Below are 23,550 nucleotides of genomic sequence, written 5' to 3'. Positions count from 1 at the left end.
GATATTAGCACTGTCTCTTTTAAGGGCTCATGCGTTAGTAAATAAAACATGCCGTAGCTGTCTCCTTTAAGAATTACTGCTTGGGAAAAGAAATGCACTTTGAAAAAAGGTAGAGGAGCATATTTTGAAGCAAATCTGACTTTTTTCTAAAGATCATAAGAGTAATAACCTTCTTGACATGTTCAGTTCCTGCAAGCTAAAGAATATACTTACTGGATAAATTCCTTTTAATTGTACCCTAGAATTAGAAACAGACACTAAGGTTTAGGAGAGGGTAAGCAATAAGCATAACATATATGTAAAATAGGTACATCTAAGTTGGTTGAAGACATGCATATCAGTACAAAGCAGGTAAATGAAATTTGACACCAGTCCAACTACCTTGGTGAAACACACACACACACAAATGGGTTCTGCTCCCAGCTGACAAGAGCAAAGAAAGTGAATTAAAAGATTTTGAACCAGATAAAGCTAATCTGTGGGCATGCTGTATTTGCAGACTTCTTGATTGTAAGTTTATTACACTAAACATTTTTAATAGCAGTGCTGCATCAACTTATACATACACCTCCCCCCACACACACACCTGAACTTCAATACACTGTAAATGCTTCAAATCAACTACATTTTGTCACTATTCTGACCGGTCATGTAAGTATACACAAGGTAAGCATGCTGGCACACTAGTAAAATCTTAAGGAGCAATCCATAACCTAGGAAACTGGAAGACTCTAACAAAAGTAGAAATTATTGCAAACAGAAAAGTAAAAACAAGCATACAAGAGGTAAATTTCTAAAGGGGAAGGGAAAAGATGTGGTGCATGCCTGACAGCCATCTCCTGAGGGAATGTGATAGTGACTGTCTATGGTATCATAGAAACAACACAGCAATGTTACCATTACTTCTTCATAACGCAGTTACCGTGGTAGAACATTATGCGGCAGCAGACTAATAAATAACCTAGGCCACAGCTCTGTGAAATGTGTATTGTCACAGTGGATTCTTAATGCAAGCCTTTCCTCCGCATGTGCTATACAGAGATTTTTTTCATGCATCACAATGGTGTGTTAGCTCCAGAAAGATTTGTGCATGTGCTCCAGGGCACTGGGGGTGGTGCAGGGCAGCACGGGGAGTCGCTGTAATTAAAGCTCCACAGCATCTTGTGTATTAGCATCCCTGCACTTCAAAACAGCTGCAGGAGGCAGTTGAACTAAAACTTGTCCGATAAGCTTTCGTTCAAGTGCCCCTGCTGCCATTTTGAAGCGCGGGGATGCTGATACATGAGACGCGGGAGGCTGCTGGAGTGCAGTAATTACTAGCTCCAGCAAACCTGACTACAGGTTTCCCTCGCTTTATGCCGTACATGCGTTCCTGGAAAATTGCACATAACCTGAATTTGCAGAAAGGGAACCTACTTTACAATGTAACAAATAGGGATACCATTCCAAGATCTTGACCGTACTGACCCCCAGACCCATTTCCACCACTTTTCCAAAACAATTTTGGTACTCGCCAACAACAGAGAGTGCACACAAGCACAGAGTGGTGGTAGATGTTACCATAATGGGGATGGCAACTACAGAAACACGTGTCACAGACAACGGGCGAGGAGCACAGATCCACGGGAGACTATACTTGGTACGTGTCATTTGTGCAATGCACTGCACAAAGCAGCTGACTGTGGGTTTCCGCCACCAATTGTGTAAGGTGAATTTACCTCGCATATAACAAATTTTTGGTATAAAAAGGGTCACTGCATAAGAACAAATCTGCACATACAGAACCCACATCAAGCGAGGGAAACCTGTAATTGAGTCTGCTCTAACACGCTGTCGGTACAGCCCGTCGGAGCAGGCTCCACACTCATGTACAGGCACCCTGATCAAGATCAAGACGGTGGTGCAACATGTTTGCCCCTCTGCTGTCATACTCTGTACTCATGCATTCACGTGTCTTGAGGTTGCTGGGCTAGAAGTGCCCAGTTAGGGTTAGTTATTAGGCAAAATTCAGTCATTAAGCAAAACAGAGGTTTGTCCAGAAAATCTGTTGAAGTCAGTGAGATGAGAGGCTGCTAGCACTGAGCACCCAGCATTTGCCCACCATATTCTAAAATGGGGTTACTGTGAACTCACTGATGTGAATAATGGTGAGGAAGGGGAAGCAGACTGGTAGAGAGGGTGAAAACATGGCATTGTAGGAGAAAAAGTACTTAGATGCAATTGATGAGCATCATGGCTATTTTCAAGAGTTTCATTTATCCCCTGGCATAGCAGCTGCTCCACTGTGCTCCAGAGCAATCTTTGAAAGAAGCAAGTCAGTCACAGCTGTGAGAGACGGGCTCCTGAATGGCTTCATGGAACATGCTTGGCAACAAGCTCTGAAGGTCTTAATCTGTGTGTGGCCAGAGGGTACATGCCATTAACCCACAATGCCTGCTGTCTTTGGTTTTCTTCACCCACAGGACTGTGAAACAACCAAGCATCACAGCTCAATCCTATTAAGCTCAGGACTAAATGAGATCAGTCTTACTCTCATAATGCATAGCCATGTCTGTGCTGGACTGAACCCTATGCGACTAAAAAGTTGTAAATGTGACTGTTACCCACACAAAATTCATGCCCTGTGAGAAAGCCAATCTGTCTAACAGGTGAGTTGTAAGAAGCTGTGAGCAACAGGGCTTTTACTTTTGTCTGATGTCTCAGTTAATCAAACAGGATCCACCCTTCTCAGGTGATTCTCAAAAGACTTTGAAGTTTTTTAACATAATGCATTTCCTATTGTACTTGCACAGGGAGCACATTCACACACTCAAGCACTTATCAGAGAGCACATTATGGAAGACTTGCACCAGGTAAAGCATCCATCCGTTCACTTCCCTAACAGGTATCAATGCAGGACCAGCTTCAGGCCGAACAAGGCAGATTTTAACAAAGTGTCAGACATTTCATAAACATATATGGACAGAAAACGGTGAGCGAGTTCTTACCGGGCTGCGCCTCTGTGATCAGCAAGAAGGAAGAGAGAACAGATACCTAGTCAGAGAGTGATAGATCAGTAAAGATGCTCGGGTAATGAGAAACTTTCACCCCCTAAGCAATTACACCATTTTGAAAATGTTATTCCCAACCCCCCAGCAGGCATTAGCACTTTGCTCATTAACTGGCTAGACCTTTGGCTTCATGCAGCCGACTATAAGAATTTGGGGTGTAAACTGGGAAGCTCCAGAAGAGATGGCAGCTCAAGTCCCCAGCCTCAAGTTTAGTGAACAAGGACCTCAAAGATCCTCCACAGGCATCTTCTCCTTTCCCATTCCTCTGGCAGTGGAGCTGCTTTCCCCTCCTCACTTGGTTTTGAGGTCTTCCTCCTTCGTGATTTGGTTTTCACTTTCCCTGTCTCAGTAGTAGAGGTGGGCTGGTTTACTTTGATCCTCCAAAGTTTCTGTTTGCAGCTCCCATGCTGCTCACCAAGCCAGCTGACCAAAACTCATCATAGAGAAGTCATCTGAACCCAACCATCAGAAGAGTTTTAACAAAAAAACTGGGACAAAACCAATGAGGATTTCTTGAGGAACTCAGAAGCCTAAGACATGGCCCCCAGCACATAGAGACTTTGACAGGTATGCATTTGATCTCAGGAACAAGTTCCTCTTTCTCTCTTTTTCTTCCTTAAAATAAAGCCCCACATCTTTTAAGGTTATGCTATAAGAAAGAAAGTGGGACAGTGGATAATTTTCAAACAATAACTACACAAATTAAATAGATTAGATGCACTCCTTCAATTACTGTAGGGGTAATTACTGATCTATCTATATCTATGGATTTGAACAATTTGTTGAACATTAATGTAGGTTCAAGGGACACAAGACTGACCCTGTTCCAAAAGCTTGTTGTCTAAATTAGGTGATACAGTCCAAAATATGCAGGGGGGGGGGCAGGGTGTGCATGCACGTGTCCTCACAGTTATTCCTTGCTGCTCCAATACGAATTACTCAGTGTGCTTAGAGTGTTTTCCATTTTCACATTTTCAAAGTGCTTCATAAAGAAGCAGACATCAGTGGCCTGGGAGATGTACTGTTTTAGCATGGACACGGAGAAAAAAAAAGAGAGAGAATGGAGGGCCTGATTACGTGGGGTTGCTCAGCTCCTGGAAGGACCGGGGGCACATTTCTGGGCTGTGGCATTATGAAGAATTGGCACTAGAGCTCAGCAATGCCAAGCTCACAGTCCAAGGACCTTTGCATTAGGCCATGTTGCTGCTTGATAGTAAAAATTCCTACTTAAACACTACCACAGGATTCTCATCATCCCTGTGGAAATAAACTCATTTTATCCCGTGTACCTGTAGCATTTGAAATTCTGGCGTTGCCTAATATTGGGGCACTGTAGCTTTCCATACATCTCCAGATCAGGGGTTGGCAACATAGGCCCACAGGTTGGATCCAGCCCATAGAGCTGCAAGCCTTGGCCTGTGCCCAGCCTGAGTTGGGGCTAAGCAGCAATGAGCTGGGCTAAGGACAAGGAGCTGGAAGCTGTGCCGACACGGCTGCTGCTTCTCAGCTGTCCTGCTCCTTGCCCACCAGAGCCAAGTTGTTCTGGCCCATGGTTTGAAAGAGGTTGCCGAGGCCTGCTCTAGACTAATACACTAGAGCTGAAAGGCACTTGAAAGTAGAAATCTCTGAACATCCACTCACTGAAGTACTAAACATAAAACAGGATTTATAGCATGTGAATGAGTGTCCAGTTTGAGGCCTTTTACCCTGGTGTCACATCTTGGGTCAGCAGACAAGTGAAAAGCAGTTGACTGGCTTCATTTTAATCCCTGTTTGCAAGTTATCAATACTATGAAGGTATTTAATTAACCTGCAGGGATAGTAGGATGGATTATTTTGCCTCAAGAAAAGCGATGGTGAGGGCATCTTTAGATTTCATGCAGGGGGCGGGGAGGAGGTTTTTCAAACACTTAAACTCAATGGATTTGACACCACATTTCCTTATTCAAATTATTTTGAAAAAATGTACATGGCTACACAGCAGTCTTGGCTAAAGGAGTGATATAGTCCTAGGAGCTAAATCAGGCCTCAGAAGGAGTACACCTGTTTTAAAAGACACTTCAGATCTCACTCAGCCCTGAAATAAAGTTTGATGGATAATGCAGTCTAATACAGGGTCTGGCATAGCCTCACTCCAAGGTGTTTTTAAACTTTGAGGGTGCTGCCAAAACCAAGCCAGGGGCCTCCCCTGAGGAGGGATTCTTCAAGTCTGACTTTCTTGAGGATAAGGAAAGTGCATTAGAGCTGCAACTATTTCAAAGAGCTTGTACTTCAATACTATGGTGATTAGCACATTATAAATGCACTTGAGAAACAGATGGACAAGGAGGCAGATCATTTGGCATGTATAGGAAAATATATGTAACAAGCTCAAAAAAAGTTAATGCAGGAGAGGAAAAAGTCAAGGAAAAACAAGACAAGGAAAAAACATTTCCTCCCAAATTTTCACTTGACTGAATTGAAAAACCTGTGCATTTAAAAGACTTGTTGTCCTAGTTCAGTGATGACCCCAACTAATCCTTAAGAGAAACAGGAATGAGAGTCAATATTAAAAAACCAGTGACAGTATGCACACACACAGCTGGAGGTGGAGAGCACAGGAACTGGGTGGGAGGAAAGCACATTATAAAACAAATGCCTGGGCAGAGGATTTATACTGCTCTCTTGTTATGGCGACTCCAGTCTCTGTATTTCCATATGGAGAAGATAATTCCACAGCTGATTCAGTTCGGAGATCTGGCCCGATTTGGCGGCCGAATCGCTGAAGCCAAATTGAAATCAGGAGACTAATAAAGAGGTCCAAATCGATTCGAAACTCTGAACAGATTTGGAAAGAATTTGAAGAGATTTGGCTATTTGGGCAGTCTCCACTCACCGCCTCAGGGAGCTGGACATGGACTCCATGCTGGTAAGTAGGAGGCAGGGCAGGGGGGTGCTGGAGAAGGGAGGAGGGGGGAGGGAACCACGGGGGGACTCCAACCAGGCCCCATCCCGTGCCTGCTTGCCCAGGCCCCATAAGCAGCCCCCCCAATTCCCACCTGCTCTCTTAGCTCTGTGAATGGCTTCCCTGCCTGGCCCCAGCACCCTGGCTCTCTCTCTCTCTTTTCTTTTTAAAAGAGTCCTGCACTCCCTGGCTGCTGCGTGGCCACTGGGGCCTCTGGGGGCTCATGGCAGAGCCCCCCACGAAGCGTGGGGCAGTGGGGGGCAGCAGGGATCGCCCCCTCCCCTCCGCCTGGCAGCAGCCAGCAAGTGCAGGGCTTTATTTTTTTAATTAAAGTCCTGTGATGCTGGGGCCAGGCTGGGCAGCCACTGATGGGGCTGGGAGAGCAGGCAGGGGACGGGGCCTGCTCAATTCAGAGATTTGGCTGATTCGACAGTGGCCAAATCTCTGAACCAGATTTAGATAGTGATTCGAATCACCGAATCGAATCACTGTCCCCCAAATCAGCTGAATCCGAATCCGAAGCAAGTACTAGCTGCTTTGTACAGGCCTAGTGCACAGGTGCCATACATGGCTTATGGTGCTTTAAGCTGCTTTGAGGTGCACTCATTGGGGCATGCTCAAGGGGAGGGTCTTCGAGTCCCTAGGGCAAGGGTTGTGTCGGGCTGTTCCTGCTACATCGTGGCACCAGACTCCTACAGCTGGGCAGAATGGGACTTCTCCATCTGGGCTCCTACAGCCAGGGGGTTGCATGGCTGATCCAGATGTGATAAAGGACCACCTGCTACCACAGTAAAGACTCCCCAGGAGGCTGCCATTCTGGGATCCACCCACGCCAGTGCCCGAGGATAGTATCCCACTCTCTTGCCCCTAGGTACCCTACTGTCTGGCAGAAGACTGCCCTAATAAGAGTAATGCTAAAAACCATATGCACATTCCTTCCCTAATAAAAAGACACTGAGTCCCAAGGAAAAGCTTCTACTTCAAATTCACCCTGTCATTTTCCCCCCGCTAGCTTCGTCATACAAGCTCAGGCAGCTGCAGTGTGGCTTTTCTTCAGCTCAGACTCACAATCCCCTTCAACATCAGCAACATATTACATGCTGACACAAGCAAAAGATGTTGCTGTTCTAGATCTTCATCTGCACCCAGCACAAGCATGAGTGACAGGATGCACCCACAGCAGCTCCTTTATTCTCAAATTTATAGCAGCCTCAAGGATACTTTAAATTATTCTGGTGTACCAATGACCCAAAAAGGCAATTTGATCAGTTGGGCACCCTTAAAACACAGTGGTACTCCTGCCATGCCCCGCTTTTTGGCCACAATTGCTATAGTCACTCTCCAGGGATGCTGGAGAAATCTATCAGTGGCTGGATTTGCAGGGTTTGGAGCTGCTTTATGCCACCAGAGTAGGGGCTAAGGATGTGGCCAACAGGATGAATATAAGTGCATATATATGTACGCATGAGTGTAACAGCAGAGATAAGTTTAAGCAGACCCCAAAAAAAGGGATGAAATCAGTGATACAGCAGAGAGTGAAGAACTGCACATTTTGCAAAACCATTAATATTCTTCTCAAACCTTTACAAAGACAAAGAGACTGTCTTTTTGGGCTAATGAATCCAAGTGCTACCCATTATTTTGGGAAACAATACCAAGCCAAACTGCATTGCAGTGACTGCAAATATTCCCCAATAATTACAGAACTATATAAAGACCTTCCCCCTTTTTCTGCCAATGCACACAATCATACCAAATCTCCCATGGAAGCAGAAGCAGAAGTGTTCAGGGACCTGTAAATGAATGGAGAGGTTTAAAAGCAACTTGTGATATTCCAAATCAAGAACTACCCCACTGTTTGAATGTTTATGAACTCTCTGATGAATGAGGTCAGGGATATAAAAGTGTACGAGGGTTTTCAAAGTGTATAAGGGTTTGGGGTAAAGAGAAATAGGAAGTTCCCTAGGACACATGGTGGTGAGGTTAGTTATGTCATAGTTATGAGTGAGCATACTGAAGCGATGAATACGTTTTTCCAGTTTTTCAATACACTGTCTAGCGTGTTGTGTGTGTACATGAGAAACCACCTGCTAACCCACCATTAGCACGTGCATGTTAATCAAAATTAAAAAGTTACTCATGATACATTTTGTGGCTGTGTATTGCTTAACTAACATGTTCTGCAAACCGATTGAGTAGGGTACTGGAATGCCACGTCCTATCATAGCCAGTCACGTCAAAATGGCAATTGGCTGAACATACCGTTGGCATTTCTCTCAGCCCTGAAATCAGTTCCACATATGATAAACACAGCACTGTGGCACCAATGTTTTATTGGACTTTTCTATAGCTCTCTAACATTCATTAATGAACAGTTACAATAAGCACTTCACAATTCTGCCTGAAATCATCTTCTCTGGGTTCGTGAAACAGTAGGTTCTTTTTCTACTGAATTCTGGAATCTGGTAATAAAAAGAGTGTTGATTTTATGAATGGCACAGGTCTGTGATAAATTTGTTAATTCAGAAAGGGTTTAAATGTGATATGTCTGCAAATGTTTGAGAAGAATTTTAAGTGCATCAAAAAAACAGAGAGAAAACGTCACTGATTTTATAAGAGCCAAATTTTATGCAGCTCTTAATTTCATTCCTGTAGCGAACGAATCTCTCTCTCTCATCCACTCAGGCATACATGCACTAATTGTCCCAATGCTATCTTGTCTTGGTTTTTGCCTCAAGCCACATTTGCTGTTTTATTTGCATGCATTACTACCTTTAAGATTAATGGAAATTACATGCACAAAGAAGTAAAAATAGATTGCTCTGTCTTTGGGTGGATCATCTACCCAATCACAGGGGTTCAGCAGTAAGAAAACCATTTTGAATTAAGCAGGAGAACCAAATAAGAATGAAAATAAGCAGCCGAAATTCAACAAATCAGAGACAAAATCCACATGGATAAATCACACAAATTCAGAACTATAGGCATAACTTGCTTTTTTGGCTTTCTAATAAAACTTGCCTAATATTTTGGAATCGTGTTTCAACTGAGACCAGGCGGTCTCATATTTTGACAGGAGGCAAATGCCATGCAGATATTCAGCCTTCTGGAAATACAGACCCACTGCAGGAAGAGTTCTTTGAAGAGCACCACTAATTTCACTTGAAAGCAACAGTGTTTTTGCTGAAGTAGGAAATTACAGTCCAAAACTTTAACTTGCATTAGAACTGGGTGAGGTTTTTTCCCCCCTCAACAAGATCCAAATCCATCCAAATAATGCAGTTTTGGCACTTTCAAATCTACTGGAAAATGTCGGTCAAATTTACTTAGTAGTTTCAGTTGAAATGAAAATGGCAAATCATTTAGACTATTCCAAAACATCTTTATGGTTTGCCTTTATAGTCTTTGTCAGCAATCCCTCAATTTGAGGATGATCTCTGCCATGGTTCACTGATGGGATTTGTGGTGACTTAATAGTCCAGAGACCTGAGCCACAGACCTGTCCACAGAAGTTGCAGATCTTTCTACAGGAGAGAATAGGCTCTAAGCTAGGATTTTTCTCTTTTTCCTTTCTCCATTCTCTCTTCTGTGCTTTGAGGACAAGATGCTTTACTTCAAACCAGGCTGCTACTTGGTTCAGGTTGTGGCACCATTGGAGTCAGTCAACAGCCAGCTCCTCCCAGCTCTTGATGCTGGCATCCATTTTCTTGAGGTGTGCCATCAGTGTGTCCCTGAGGTTTTTCCTGTGGCCACTGCAATATCTCAGGGCATTACCAAGTTGGGAACAGAGCACTTTCTGGGAGTCATGAGTTGGGCATCTGCACACAATGTCTGGTCCAGAGAAGTTGGTGCTTGAGACTCAATGCTGGTAACACTGGCTTCAGCAAAGATTTCTAAACACTGGATTTAGCATTTGTGCAGTGATCTTCCCATCTGATGTAGAGTATTTTCTGGAGGCACCATTGGTGATCTCTCCAGGCTCATGAGATGACAACAGGTCACCCACGTTTCAAGTCCATAGAGGAGACTGGGGATGATGACTACATTGTAGACCTGGATCTTGGTGTCTTTCCAGATATTGTGAGAAATAAAGATGTCACAAAGCAATTTCCCAAAGAAAACACTTGCATACAAGATCCTGTGCTGGATTTCCTCAATGCTTGCTCTATGAGAGAGGTGGCTACTGAGGTAGGTAGCCCAGAAAGGATGAGGGATCATGCCCTCCTTTTCAACAGCTCAATTGCAGGATGTAGGAGACTGGGTTCTAGTTTTTCTTCCCTGCTTGCAGAAGTCCGAGTCCCCATTCGTTACCTGGCAGAAGACTGCCTTAAATCACCATGGTACAGGTTATTCTGGAGTAAATCACTCTGTTTCTCCTGTAGATGCTGTTCCACTTTTCTCAGACAGCTTAAAAATTCATAGCGTTAGAGGCAGACACTAAGCAGCCCAACAGTTTAGGCCATATCTTAAGAGGTAGGAACCTCAATTTAGAATAATAATTTTATAACCAGGTGGCTAGAGCATTCTCCTTGGAAGAGGAGGAAGAAAATGCAAGTTCAAAACCCCTCAGGCTGAACAGTGTTGAATCTGGGCTTCCCATAACAACCCATAAGCAAAAGTGCATTCTCCCCTTTGTTTTGTGTGTGGGGGGGGGGGGGGGGGGTGTTTTTTTTGTTTTTTTTACAAGCACTGGTTGGAAGCTTCAGAACTTTAATAATGCGCTGGAGCATCAGTAACTTGTCACTAACCTTTCAATCCACTCCTGTGTACAAATATTAGACCATGACAACTCATATGATTCTTGGAAATTAGAAACATCTCTTCTACAGATGGGAAAACTAGGGGCAGCAAGTTGGAGACTTGCACAAGACCACAGAAGCAGGAATTGTATGAGAAGAGACTAGATTTCAGAGGTTCTTCTCTTGAGAGACAATGCTGTCTCCTATCTAGCACTCCAAAATCTGCACAGGCCTACAAAATGTTATGGCGTGAGAAAAAAAAAAATACAGCCAAGTCTTTGGAAAGAACATATTAGCATTGTATTAAATGTTACCATAGCAGCAAAGTTCATGCTACCTAACTAAAGGCTTTTATATCTTCTGATAACTATAAATGCTCTGTGACGTACATAAAACAAGCTTGGGTAAAATCCCGAGCACAAAATTCTTTGTGCTCAGGGCTTCACCATCCTCAAACTTTCTGTTTGTCTTGCAAGCCAGAGGGGAAAATAATTAAACATAACAGCTAATTTAAAAAACACCTTGGAATTAAATCCATGAGGGAGGCAGCATAATAGATGCCATGGCTTCTAAACAAGGATATATGGTATTCACATTTTACATTTCAGACATATGAAAAATAGATCAAACAGAAAAGTATGGGCAAAGTATTCTGTTAAAAAATTATAGAAGGTAGAAAAACTAAATGATATCTTACCGGACTTTTCCTCTAAAAGAATGCAGTAAAGGTAAAAAAAAAAAAAAAAAAAAAAGAAAAAGAAAATGAGAAAATAAGGTACTTTCTGTAAAGAAGTAATTCACAGAGAAATAAAAGACCTACATATGAAAGAAAGCATTAAGAGTGTAACTTAAACATACAGTAAAGTAGTAAGTAGGTTGTAGACATAGCCAGAATATTATTCATGCAGACATAATATTATAGTGAAAGATAGCATATACAAACACAGCACTTTTATCCAAGACATTTTACACGGTACTGCATTATTTGGCATTGCTGGTCCCTGCCACCTATACCCATAGTCAGTTTTTCAATACAAGTTTTATTCCTTAAAATGGTTTATAGGATGTGAAAATAAAGTCCTGTACTCCACACAAGCCTTGAAAAATGTAAATGTAAAAAGTGTCTGAACTTAAAAAGGCACAAGCTTTTAAAAAATTTGCACTCAACTGAGATAACTAGCATTTTAGCAGTGGGATGAAATATCCTGCTTGGCTCAACGGAAACGACCTTGATTACATTTGTTTCATCAGAAGCTCTTAACTGTTTAAATTAGCTTTCATTTTTATCAGCATTTTCCAACCTGGGAGTAGACTATGATTTTTATCTCGTTAGAAAGAGATATAAATAGTGCTGGTCAAAAGCTTATCAGCATGGTCATTGCAGAGTGGAACTCAAAGCACAGTACAGTATAGTAAATTGCCTTAAACGAGTAAACTGTCTTTTGTAAAGGACATATTAATTTACTGTAAATAAATACTGAAAACCTTATGGCCACATCCACATGCACGTGGACATTTGGTTCCCCAGGGACAAGTAGCAGTGATGCACCTTGTGCCACTGCTGGCTGTCCCAGGGAAACACCTGTGCTTACTCGCCCTTTGGCACGCAGCAAGTTACCCCAGGTGGGGTAGGGGAGGCTGGGGCAGCACTGGGCTGGCCCCAGCAGCTTTACCCTAAGTCCTGGGGGCCTCCTGGGGCTGCAGCAGTGGCACTCCTGCCCCACACGGCTCCCTTGCACTGCAGAGAACACATGAACATGCAATATGTGGCACTGCAGACATGCTGAACAGCAGCCTTTATACACTACTGATTACATGTGAGAAATTTCAGCAATCTACATGTTGGTTTTTTCTGTCCAGGTTGTGTATATCTGAAGGATGGCCAGTTGTGAAAAAGCCACGATGACTGTCAGATTGTGCTGTCTGGTACACTTCTACAAAACATCCTTCATCGCCTATTGACTTGAGGATGAGAAGCGAGTTGTGCAAAACTAGAAGTTTTACTCATTGTTGGGTTTCAATTTATAAAGTAAGAAATACTAATTTTTAACCATGAAAAAAGTTAATTTCTCTAGTAGTCAGTCAAGCAAATATGGTTACACAATGTAATTACCATATTCACTCAAATATTAGATGACCCTGAACATAAGATGCCCCAAATAATTAGATTTTATATATGGAAAATATACACATTTGTTATAATTTCCCAAGTATCAAGGTTGGCCTTGAATTTGTCCTCCTCCCACTCCTACAGCAGGGAAAATAAATCTAGGGGGCCAAGTGGCTCCCTTGTCTTTACTCCATAAACTTCTCCCCCCTTCAGCCCCTTCCCCGCTCCTTATTGTCAGACCCTGCTCTCCCTGAGCACGTGCAAGCAAGAAGCAAATTTGAAAACACTGACTTTGAAATAAACCTGCCTGTAATACTTTGTATATAGGCAAATTACTATGGGTACCCATAGACTTAGCTCATCCAGAACAGACGCACTTTACCTCATTTAAAAGTGCTGCAAGTTTTAGCACAAATACTCCATAAAACACATTTTTAAGCAGTACTTTTGTACCGATGTATATAGAATAAACTATGCATGACATTAATCAAAAGCCAAGAAGTTCATGTTTTATCATACAGTTCACTGGGCTGGGCCCCAGCTGAGTCAGTGTTTCAAGCCACGGTGACCCCACAGCTCAGCACTGATCAGTATGTGTTTGTACCCCAGATACCCCACCATAAGGACCCATGTGCTAGTTAGCCCCCCACTCTTGATGGGAACTGGATAGTCTTGTCACAAGTCCTGGGATTCTCCAAAAACTTATATGCAGATGATGCACTGGGCAACCTGTTCTGGCTCCACCTCATGAACAGCAGGGCCACACTAATCATACATCACAGGCTGAGAGAGGGGGAGAAACAGGGATTCTGGGTGAACTGTTTGAGACCCTGTTTGGTGATGCTTGTTAGACATTTTAAGGCTGGTGAAGAAACAGAAATCATTGAAATGGGAAAGAAAGATCTAGCTCAGCTCTGGGAATGAAGAAGAAATCTAAATTTATTCAATGGTGCTCAAGAGAGGTCCTGGAAGACTGGATGTGGTGCCAATCACAAGAAGAGGAGGAGGTAGGATCCGGGAAACTACAGGCTGGTCAGTTTGACCTCAACGCTGGGTAAAACTTTGGAAAAAATTATCAAGAAGTCCATGTGTGAGAGACTGGCAGAAAGCATAATGCTCAAGGATATCCAGCACTGTTTCATTGTGGGCAGGTTGCGTCTGACCAACCTTGCCTCCTTCTATGATCAACTAACAAACTACTTAAATATGGAAGATGCAGTTGATGTCATATACTTGGATTTTAAAAAGGCCTTAGAGATGGTCTCCCATGATGTTTTTATAAAAAAAAAAAACCTGGGGGATTGTGGGCTGGCAAAGTCCACAGTCAGTTGGGTTGGGAACTGGCTAAGGGGTCGAACACAGAGCTTGTTAGTGGACGGGTCTGTATCATCTTGGTAGTATTTTTGGCACCAAGAGGAGGGTGTCGTAGCTGTTTCTGGCCTTCCTGATGCCAGCCTGGTATTATAACAACTCTAGGCCTAGTGCCTGTTCCCTGTGGAGGAAATACCCACTTGTTTCTTTGAAGTCCCCCCCAGCCTCCCCCTTCCAGAAAAAAGTTCACATCAGTAAGTTTGTCCAATATGGATCTTGTGTTTTATAGTCATGCTCAGTATTGGCTGCATTTAGTCAACTTCATAATTGGTTTCCATTACTGAGTATATGCTGCTTTTGGCAGAAGTTTAATGATAGACAGTTTATTTAATGAGGTTTCTTTGTATGTCAATATAAGACAAGGAGCTTTTTTCCTCCTATGCTGACGGTGGTGGTGTGTTTGGGGGGGCATTTGCAAAACTCTGAAAATTCCAGTGCATCCAGAAGTAACGAGGTCAAATTGTTTTAATGTTTTAGATAGCTTCAAGGAATGTCATATTATTTTTATAAGAACATTTGATAGTTCACTCCTGGAGATTCAATCCCCCCAACTGTTTCCCACGCCTTGTGTGCAGAGAACATAAATGATTTACAGAAGTAATTTTTCCATTTCTTATGGCTGAGGGGGCACAGAAACTCACCAACAGTGGCTTGATATTTTGGGGGGCTTGGCTCCTGAATCTCCTGTTATCTTCAATAAAGTATGTGGGTGCTTCACACCTCTGAAAAAATACTCTGATTTAACTATCTAGGTATGGATTTGGGATTTAAAATGGCAAACCCAAATGTTTAAATTCTATGCAGGCCCCTTCCTTTCAGCTTTGTACATCAAAACACTTCTTGCTAGTTTAATTCCTTGTTTTTCACTAAAATAAGCTCATATTACTCGGGGCTGGATTTTCCATGGCACAAATAGTTGGCAATAAACATGACAGGGCTGCTGGTAGAAAATAGAAAAAAATTGAGGAATATCAAAACTCTGGCTCTATTGATGATATAATATTTGATATGATGAGGTTGCACCATCATCTTCTTCCTCGTCATGAGCTACCCCAACAAATAAAGAAAGAGAAAATAAAATTCCTTCCAAAGAACAAAAGGAAAAGATAGACTTCCCCAAGCAAGCTGGCAAGCTTCCTCTTTCTTTCTCTGCATATGTAAGCATATACTGAGAGATTCAGCAGAACCCTTAATTGAGTGAACACAAGCTAAAATAGCACAGCTCCTCTGATAATCTGATAAAATAGAGCTATCAAAGTCTAGCAGGAGGCTCTCAGCAAATCACAAGCAAAGAAGTCTTGCGTCTGCTATGTGCAGTTGAAAGATTTTGTTTAGTTTCTTTGTAAGAGTGCAGTTAACTTTAACAGGGCAGCACCTCACTGCTGAAGCATATTTGTACGCCAGACCAGCATTTTTAGGTTTTAAACCTATGCAAGAGAGCATCAGGTTAGTTTTTGTTCTAAAGAATGGGAAAGTCACTTTCAACCTTCCTTTCCTACAGCTCCTTTTATTTCTAATTATCACCCTTAATCCAACAAGTCTAATTTTCTTTCAGGCACCTTCAATTTGCAATGTCCTAAGTTAGACCACAAGAGGTCAAATGTGGTCAAGAGTGCGGAGGATATTAACATGCACCTCCCATCATACTTCTCTCTCTGTTCTTTTTGCCAGACTTCCAGCATCTCAGAAGAGGCTGCAATCAGAGCTGCAGTTTTGGCTTATAGATTAGTGGGTTTTAAGTGAATAGATGAGCTCTTTTTGGGGTAGGCACTTAGCATTAAGCTAGACAAGGAGGGGACAATAAACCATATAAAAATATTGTATTTGTTCTAGTAATTACAGAAACACACAGATTTATTGCATTGCTTATGAGTACAGGTCTGTTTAAATCACAGTTAGACGTACCAGATTTCATGGGTTGGTTGCAACATAAGGAGCAGATTCACAGATGTGCTCCGGTGGCCCCAGAGGGATGAGGGGACAGCCATCTTGGCTGCTGGCTGCTGTGTGTGTCTCTGCCCCTCAGCACTAATTGGTGGAGAGGCCAGGGCGGGGCAGGGGGAGGGACTATGGGGAGGGACTATGAGGTGGCAGCCATCTTTTCTGCTTCCCTTCTTGCCATCCTGCTAGCTGGCACCTTCTTCTCCCGGATCGGTTGGAAGGCTTGGCCACAGCAGCAGTGAGGACTGCTAGCTCTCACTGGGGAGCCAGCAATTTCTTTTTATAAAGTTGTGTGTTGTTGTTGATTTTGTGGACAATTCCGAATTTTGTGGTTTCTGTGAACTCTACAAAGCCACGATTTTAGTTAACCCCTAGTTATGAAAGACTGTCAGGTCAGATTCCGATAAAAACAAACTTGAATTGAAGACAAAGAAAGGGCAACCAAGAACTTTCAAACTTAAACCCAACAGTGCCCATGACTCCAGTTTTTAATGCCAGTAGAACAGGAGTGGAATATGTTTCTATTTATTCATGTAAGAATTGTCCCACTTTTTGGTAGCAAGGAAAATACCATTGTGTGGGTGGATCAAATCCAGAAAATGACTAAACAAATGTGAAATTGACTAGTCTGTAATTTCATTGGCTAAAATGAGGGTAGTGCAAAATGTAAACAAACTACACAAATAGTAAAAGTGCAGAATTCCCTGCAGTGTGAATAAGCATGGTTTTCTTGGTTTTTTTCTAATGTCTTTTTTTAAATTTTATCTTAAAGGACCTAGAAATTGAGCAACAGACTAAGGGATGATCATCTCTGTGAAACAGTGCTCCAGCGTAGGTCTCATATACAAATCATCTACTTTCTAATTCAGTGTAACGGGGGAGAGGAATGTGATTAAAATGTAGGCCCAGGATTAAAAGGCAGATTTAGTGTTTAGCTCTTTCTGATTGTTACAGACCAGCATAAATAAGTATGGCCCACAGGCAATTCTAACAACACACGGTGGGAGCTAGAGAGAACCACACCTGATGCCCCGAAAAAAACAACTTGCTAAATGGGTACTTTGCATCAGTTTTTCACTAGTCCCATGGGACAGCCCTGCCCACTATGGGTCAGGGAGGCCCAGGTGAGGAAGATTCCTTGCCCTCCATTGAAGCTGACCTCGTGAAGGAACACCTCGGCAGGCTGGATACCTTCAAGTCAGCCAGCCCTGATGGGTTACACCCAAGGGTACTCAGGGAGCTGGCGAGCATCATAGCTCAGCCCCTGGCACAGATCTATGAGAGCTCTTGGTGCTCTGGTGAAGTGCCTGATGATTGGAAGAGGGCCAATGTCATGCCTATCTTCAAGAAAGGGAGGAAAGTAGATCCGGCAAACTATAGCCCCATCAGCCTGACCTCTATCCTGGGGAAGGTCTTGGAAAAGATTATCAAAGAGGCTATCCTTAACAGACTAGCTGAAGGCAATATCCTGAGGGATACCCAGCATGGGTTTGTTGCGGGTAGGTCTTGCTTGACCAATCTCATTTCCTTTTATGACCAGGTGACTTATCACCTGGACAAGGCGGAAGAGATTGACTTTAAAAAAGTCTTCGAGGTATCCCATGATCACCTCTTGGCTAAACTGGCTAACTGTGGCCTCGACCTCACCATGATCCACTGGCTGGGGAACTGGCTCCACAGTAGGACCCAGAGAGTGGTGGTTGATGGGAGCCAATCGTCTTGGTATGCTGAGACCAGTGGGGTCCCTCAAGGCTCTGTCCTAGGTCCTATATTATTTACCATCTTCATCGATGATGTGGACATTGGTGTCAGAAGCGGACTGGCCAACTTTGCCAATGACACCAAACTCTGGGGTAAAGCATCCACACCTGAGGACAGGAGGGTGATCCAGGCAGATCTGGAAAGACTCATGAAATGGGCGGATGAGAACCTGATGATGTTCAACACTGAAAAATGCAAGGTTCTCTACCTTAGGAAGAAAATCCTGCACCATGCATATAGGCTCAGTAGTGCTACGTTGGTTAGCTCTACAGATGAAAGGGACTTGGGGGTCATGGTTGACCACAAGATGAACATGACCCTTCAGTGTGATGCTGTGGCTAGTAAAGCAAGCAAAACGCTGGCCTGCATCCCTAAATGTTTCTCAAACAGATCCCAGGATGTCATTTTCCCATTGTACTTGGCCTTGGTGAGGCCGCAGCTGGAGTACTGAGTCCAGTTTTGGGCTCCCCAATTCAAAAAGGATGTGGAGAAGCTTGAGAGGGTGCAGAGGAGAGCCACGTGCATGATCAGGTCAGGAAAACAGACCTTATGATGACAGGCTAGGAGCCATGGGGCTCTTCAGCCTGGAAAAGCACAGGCTCAGGGGTGATCTGATGGCCACCTATAAGTTTATCAGGGAGCTCGCCAGGATCTGTGGGAACGTTTGTTCACCAGAGTGCCCCAAGGGATGACAAAATCGAATGGTCACAAACTCCGCTGTGACCTATTCAGGCTGTACATAAGGAAGAACTTCTTCACTGTCTGAGCCCCCAAGGTTTGGAATAGCCTGCTGCCGGAGGCGGTTCAAGCACCCACTTTGAACGCCTTCAAGACACATTTGGATGCTTATCTTGCTGGGATCCTATGATCCCTGCTGACTTCCTGCCCCTGGGGCAGGGGGTTGGACTCGATGATCCTCCAGGGTCCCTTCCAGCCCAAATGTCTATGAAATCTATGATTCACAGCAGTGTAGCTGTCCACTTCATACTAGCTTTCTATATTACTTCTTGGCTTCCACTATATCCATTTTGGGAGTACCCAAGTCTTGAGCCATTGTCTTTACCCTAACTCTCTCAAAGACAAATACCTCGCTCTACACAGACCACATATAGTGTATTAATTACATGTAAATATTTTAGTTCAGATATTTAGCTGATCTAAACTAGTGTAACTTCACAGTAGTGAATGGAGGCATGCTGATTTACAACTGCTGAAGATCTGGATTTTATTATCTTTGTATCTCCCCTTCTGCCTTATTTTCTTTCCATTTCATAGTTCATACTTTCGTTTCTGTGATCAGTGTTATAGCAACTCACACTTAAGTCTCGCTTGCTTCAGAGACAGTATCAATGGATCAGGAAGCCACATTCTCCACAGAACAACAAAGCCATCATTCTGCATGATTTACAGTCTCCGCATCTCCCACAACCCAGGAAATGAGAGTCCTAAATTGACTCTTGAACTTAGCTTCCGCACACAGAGACATAATACTCTGCTGTCCTGCCTCCAGGCCAGCTGCAGTATCTTTACTATTTCATAACAACTGCGCGAGTCAGCTCACAAGACAAAGATAAACCACAGACCCAGTTCTAACATGTTGCTGTCAAAAGGAAGGACTTCATGAGATAGCCAATTAACAAACATGAATGTGTTCACAATGGGGCTAAATCCTGCTCCCTCTCAGTCAAAGGCAAAACCTCCCATTGACTTCAATGGGAAGAGGATCATGGAAACCAGGAACCAGACACTCATTTAATTTCACAGTGAGAACAGGTCTCTCTCTCGCAGTGTACTGAGAGAACACACTCTGTGCAATGAATATTATCCATTCACATTTCAACTTCAGGAACACAAAGCACAGGAAAGCAAGTGGGCACATGAGCCTAAAACCTTGCCTTGTTGCTTCATGCTGGTTTTCTTTCAAAATGAGGGGTAGCAATAAGAAAAATGTGATTGCTAGGAACCTACCTTATTTCTGGATAATTCTTTAATGAATACTCATTTACTTCCCAAAAAATACATCAGATATACCAGTACTTAATGCTCCTTTACCTTCTCCATCATAACATCAGTCCGAAATTCAAAAAGCTTTTGGGCAATTACATATCTAAACGTACAGAATTACTAAATAGGCTGGCAGTGCACATCTGCCACCTCATGAATTATGGATACGTGAGAGTGATTAGAAAGGGTCAAGGACCTTTTAGCGGGGGTCAAGGACCTTTGAGTGGGGGTCTAAATGCTCAATTTTAGAGAGAGACTTTAAATTTTATATAGGTGACCTGCTTTTTGTCATCTGTTTGCTACCTTCAGGTGAGAGCAAACATTCCCAGAAGCAGAACAATCAAATACTGAGAAAACCTATTGATCTTTTCAGTACACTTACAAAAATAAAATGGAGAAACTGTTAAATGTTCCAGTATTTTCCCTCTATAGGCAAACCAATATCCCACCCCATGTATATACATTGGATTGCTGTGGCTTTGACATAGCAAAGAGATTCCAGAACAAGCTGGATTGGATTGAAACTGCATAATCATATGGATTTAATATGGGCTCCAAGCCATGGCTGCAAAACTTCAGGAACTACTCTGGTTGCAGTGAGTAACACATGTACAAGTCACTAGCTGGGACAAGGATCATGGTAAAACCTGATGCCAGGCAGAGCACCACCAAAGTCTGGATTTTTTCTTGACACTAAAGCTCAGGTGGATTTTAGGGAAGTCTACTTCTAGGAAAAAATCAGTGGCCTCAGTTAGAAGCTTATACCTTCAAAATATTGCACTGACTTTAAAAAAAGGAAAAAAACCCAGCAATTGCAGTTCATCTCACTCCAAACTTGAAGCAAGATACAAGAGTTGCAAAACCATGCACAAATCAAAGCCATGCAAGAGGAGACACTATGAAGCCTTCTACAGCCAAATGGAGCTGGATGACAAAATAGGGATTTTGGCAAGCCCTGAAAGAGTTGAATGGCTAACAGAACAAAAAATAAACATGAATTTAAGGAGAGATTGTTCTTCCTTTTAGATATCTAGATTAATCCTTCATTAAGGAATGCACAGGTAACACTGTATTGTTTCAGTTCAGGAAAAGTAATAGCCCAAAACAAGAGGCAGCTCTGATTTATGTGTAGCACAAAAATAAAAATAAAAATTATAAGAAAACACAATAGGGAAAACTTGGGAAATGTTTGAGGCCCAGTTCTGATCTCACTTTCCCCATTTTTATATGTTGCAGTAGTAGCCAGTTCAATGAATCTCCTGATTTCAACTAATGGAAGAGGTGAAACAAACTTGTGCTATTTCTTACTGTTATAGCACAAATCTCAATTACCCAAGCTTCAAAAGACTTGCATAAGCCCAGTTCTCTCATCCATACTCATTCTGAATAGTATCTGTTTACATAAATTGCTCCACTGATTTTTTTAAAAGTTAAAACAGTATTACAAATACTGAGGAAGAATGGCAGCATCTGGTCTGATGTAAGTTTTGATGCCCAAGGTAAATTTCAGTACAATTAACAGATAGCAGAAGAACATAAACCTCTTTTGAATACTGGGGATAGCTGGAGTTTGAACCATCCAGATCATACTGCAACTGTAGCCATTTTCTCTTCATTTAAAAAAAAAAGTATGCATGTTACTTTTTTGGTTGATTGGAGATGTGGGAAGCTCATTAAAATAAAGTCAATGCACAGAGCAAGTAAATTAGAATAGTTCAGAAATGGTTACAAGAATCTCCATTATATACTAAAAAGCATGACATTTCTTAGAGTTACTTGTGACTGCTCTATGGCTAGGCAAAGAAATGCTACATAAACAAGGACTATGGACATAAAAATGTTATTTAACAATGAAACAATTTGACCCAATAAATATCTCTGCTCACTACTGAATACAATAAACTAAGACAGAATCTGAACTTGCAACTTAGTGAAAGATTAAAACACCAAACACTCACCACTGGAGATGGAGAAAGTGCGATGTTGCCTATTGATGCTTTCAGCTCATCTACGTTTGCTGCGCTTTTAAGAATGTCTTTAGCCTGCAAAGGCTTAATCTTAATGTTAAACTTCTTATGTGCCTCCTCTTCCTCTTCCGATTCACTTGAGGAATAAAAGTGCTTTCCTTTGGTAGGTAGATCACAGTTAAAGAATGTTTTGTTCCGCTGAGAGGTAAGCTATTTTGGACATAGTGGAAACAGTGTCCTTTATGCTCCTAAAGAAGGAGGCCATAAGTCCTATTTTTAAAAATTACATGTATGCTTAGGGCAGAACCCAAGGCCATATCTAAACTGCAAACGTGCTCAGCAGGAGCATCCCCCAAAATGCCATGCAGCTCTATGCATGTTACCTCTTACACTGGAAATTGTGTAGTCTGTGCAGTGCCAAGGGAAGGTTAATTGTTATAGACTCTCAATGGTATGTCTATAATCTAGATGTGGCCTACATTCCATTGATTTTCAATGAGCTTTAGGCTCTTAAATCACTATTGGAAAGGGAACTTGGGTACTTTTGAATTTTTTACTCCAAAATGTCCAACTACAAAGATAGGTAACAGAGGACACACATGGGTAACAGAGGATACACATTTTTGCCAAGACTGTCACTCTTATTCTATTTTGTTATTCTGCATAGATAGATACATACACGTGTATTATATATGTGAACTGTTGAGTGCTCAAAAGGGTGGATAAAGAGACATTTTGGGGCAGTAGCAATTAACAACCATGTGTCCTGTTTCCTCCAGTCAGCATTGTACAAGTTTATCACTCTACATGCTAATATGTAGGCAAGATATTTCAATAGCAGCTGACATGGCCTATTAAAAGCAATGCACTGCAAGAGCCCGATTCTTCTGCACAAGTAGGCAGTCACTGTATTGGTGTGTTCCACTTGTAAAGGTTAGCAGAATCCCTGAGAAGGCAGTCAGTAAGAGGACGTTCCCAGGTACAACGCCTTCCAATGATGTAGACTAGAGCCAATTTGGTGGCTCTTATCCCACTCACCTTCTCTTCAGCAGGGAAAGATGTAGGTGGAGGAAAGAAAACCTGGCCAGAATCTCTCTTCTCTGTGCCAGTACTCAGCTACAAGGGGAAGCCTGGAATAAAAGGGCAGTTCCTCAGGCTGCTCTAATACAGTGTAGAGACAGTGGCCAGCATGGAGCAGGAGGATAAAGACATCTCTTTTAAGCCCCCTCACATGCAGCGCTCCAGCCAGCACAAGCATACTACATGACCAAGTCAGGCTTTGCTTGGATTTTCTTTTACAACATGTGCTTCTATCTGCTCCTGCTTATTTCCAATGAAACAAATGAATGGACAGTGACACAGCCTATTAGATCAGAAGAAAACAGCTTGAGGTAACACAATAGGGCTGTGCAAACCTTTGGGTACTGACTCGATTCGGAGGTGATTTGGCTCAATTCGGTGGCCAAATCTCCAAATCTGAGTTGAATCAGGGGACCAATAATAAGATCCGAATTGATTCAAAACTCTCCGAATCTTTGGAAAAGATTCGGAGAGCCTCAATGAATCGGGAAGTCCCTGCCCCCTGCAACAGGGAGCTGGAGCTGGACTCAGAGGAGGCAAGTAGGGGTGGGGAAGGGGGAGCTGAAGAAAGGGGGAGGGGACC

The 23,550-nt window shown here is 42.7% G+C and overlaps 1 protein-coding gene across 1 annotated transcript in view; it reads right to left on the bottom strand.

Moving 5' to 3' along the window:
- Positions 1-23,550, bottom strand: part of SGIP1 (SH3 domain GRB2 like endophilin interacting protein 1) — a 200,262-nt gene that overhangs the window by 72,667 nt on the left and 104,045 nt on the right. Inside the window, exons 8-11 of the mRNA XM_019531590.1 lie at positions 21,879-22,054; positions 11,431-11,442; positions 2,988-2,999; positions 214-238 (exon numbers count right to left, since the gene is read on the bottom strand). Coding sequence (XP_019387135.1) covers positions 214-238; positions 2,988-2,999; positions 11,431-11,442; positions 21,879-22,054 — 225 coding nt within the window. The remainder of the gene's footprint in view (positions 1-213; positions 239-2,987; positions 3,000-11,430; positions 11,443-21,878; positions 22,055-23,550) is intronic.

The sequence above is a fragment of the Crocodylus porosus genome, unplaced genomic scaffold (assembly GCF_001723895.1).
Source record: "Crocodylus porosus isolate Cpor-Errol unplaced genomic scaffold, CroPor_comp1, whole genome shotgun sequence".
Classification (NCBI taxonomy): Eukaryota; Metazoa; Chordata; order Crocodylia; family Crocodylidae; genus Crocodylus; species Crocodylus porosus.
The sequence above is the reverse complement of the archived record's forward strand: the minus strand, read 5'-3'. Positions and strand labels throughout refer to the sequence as shown.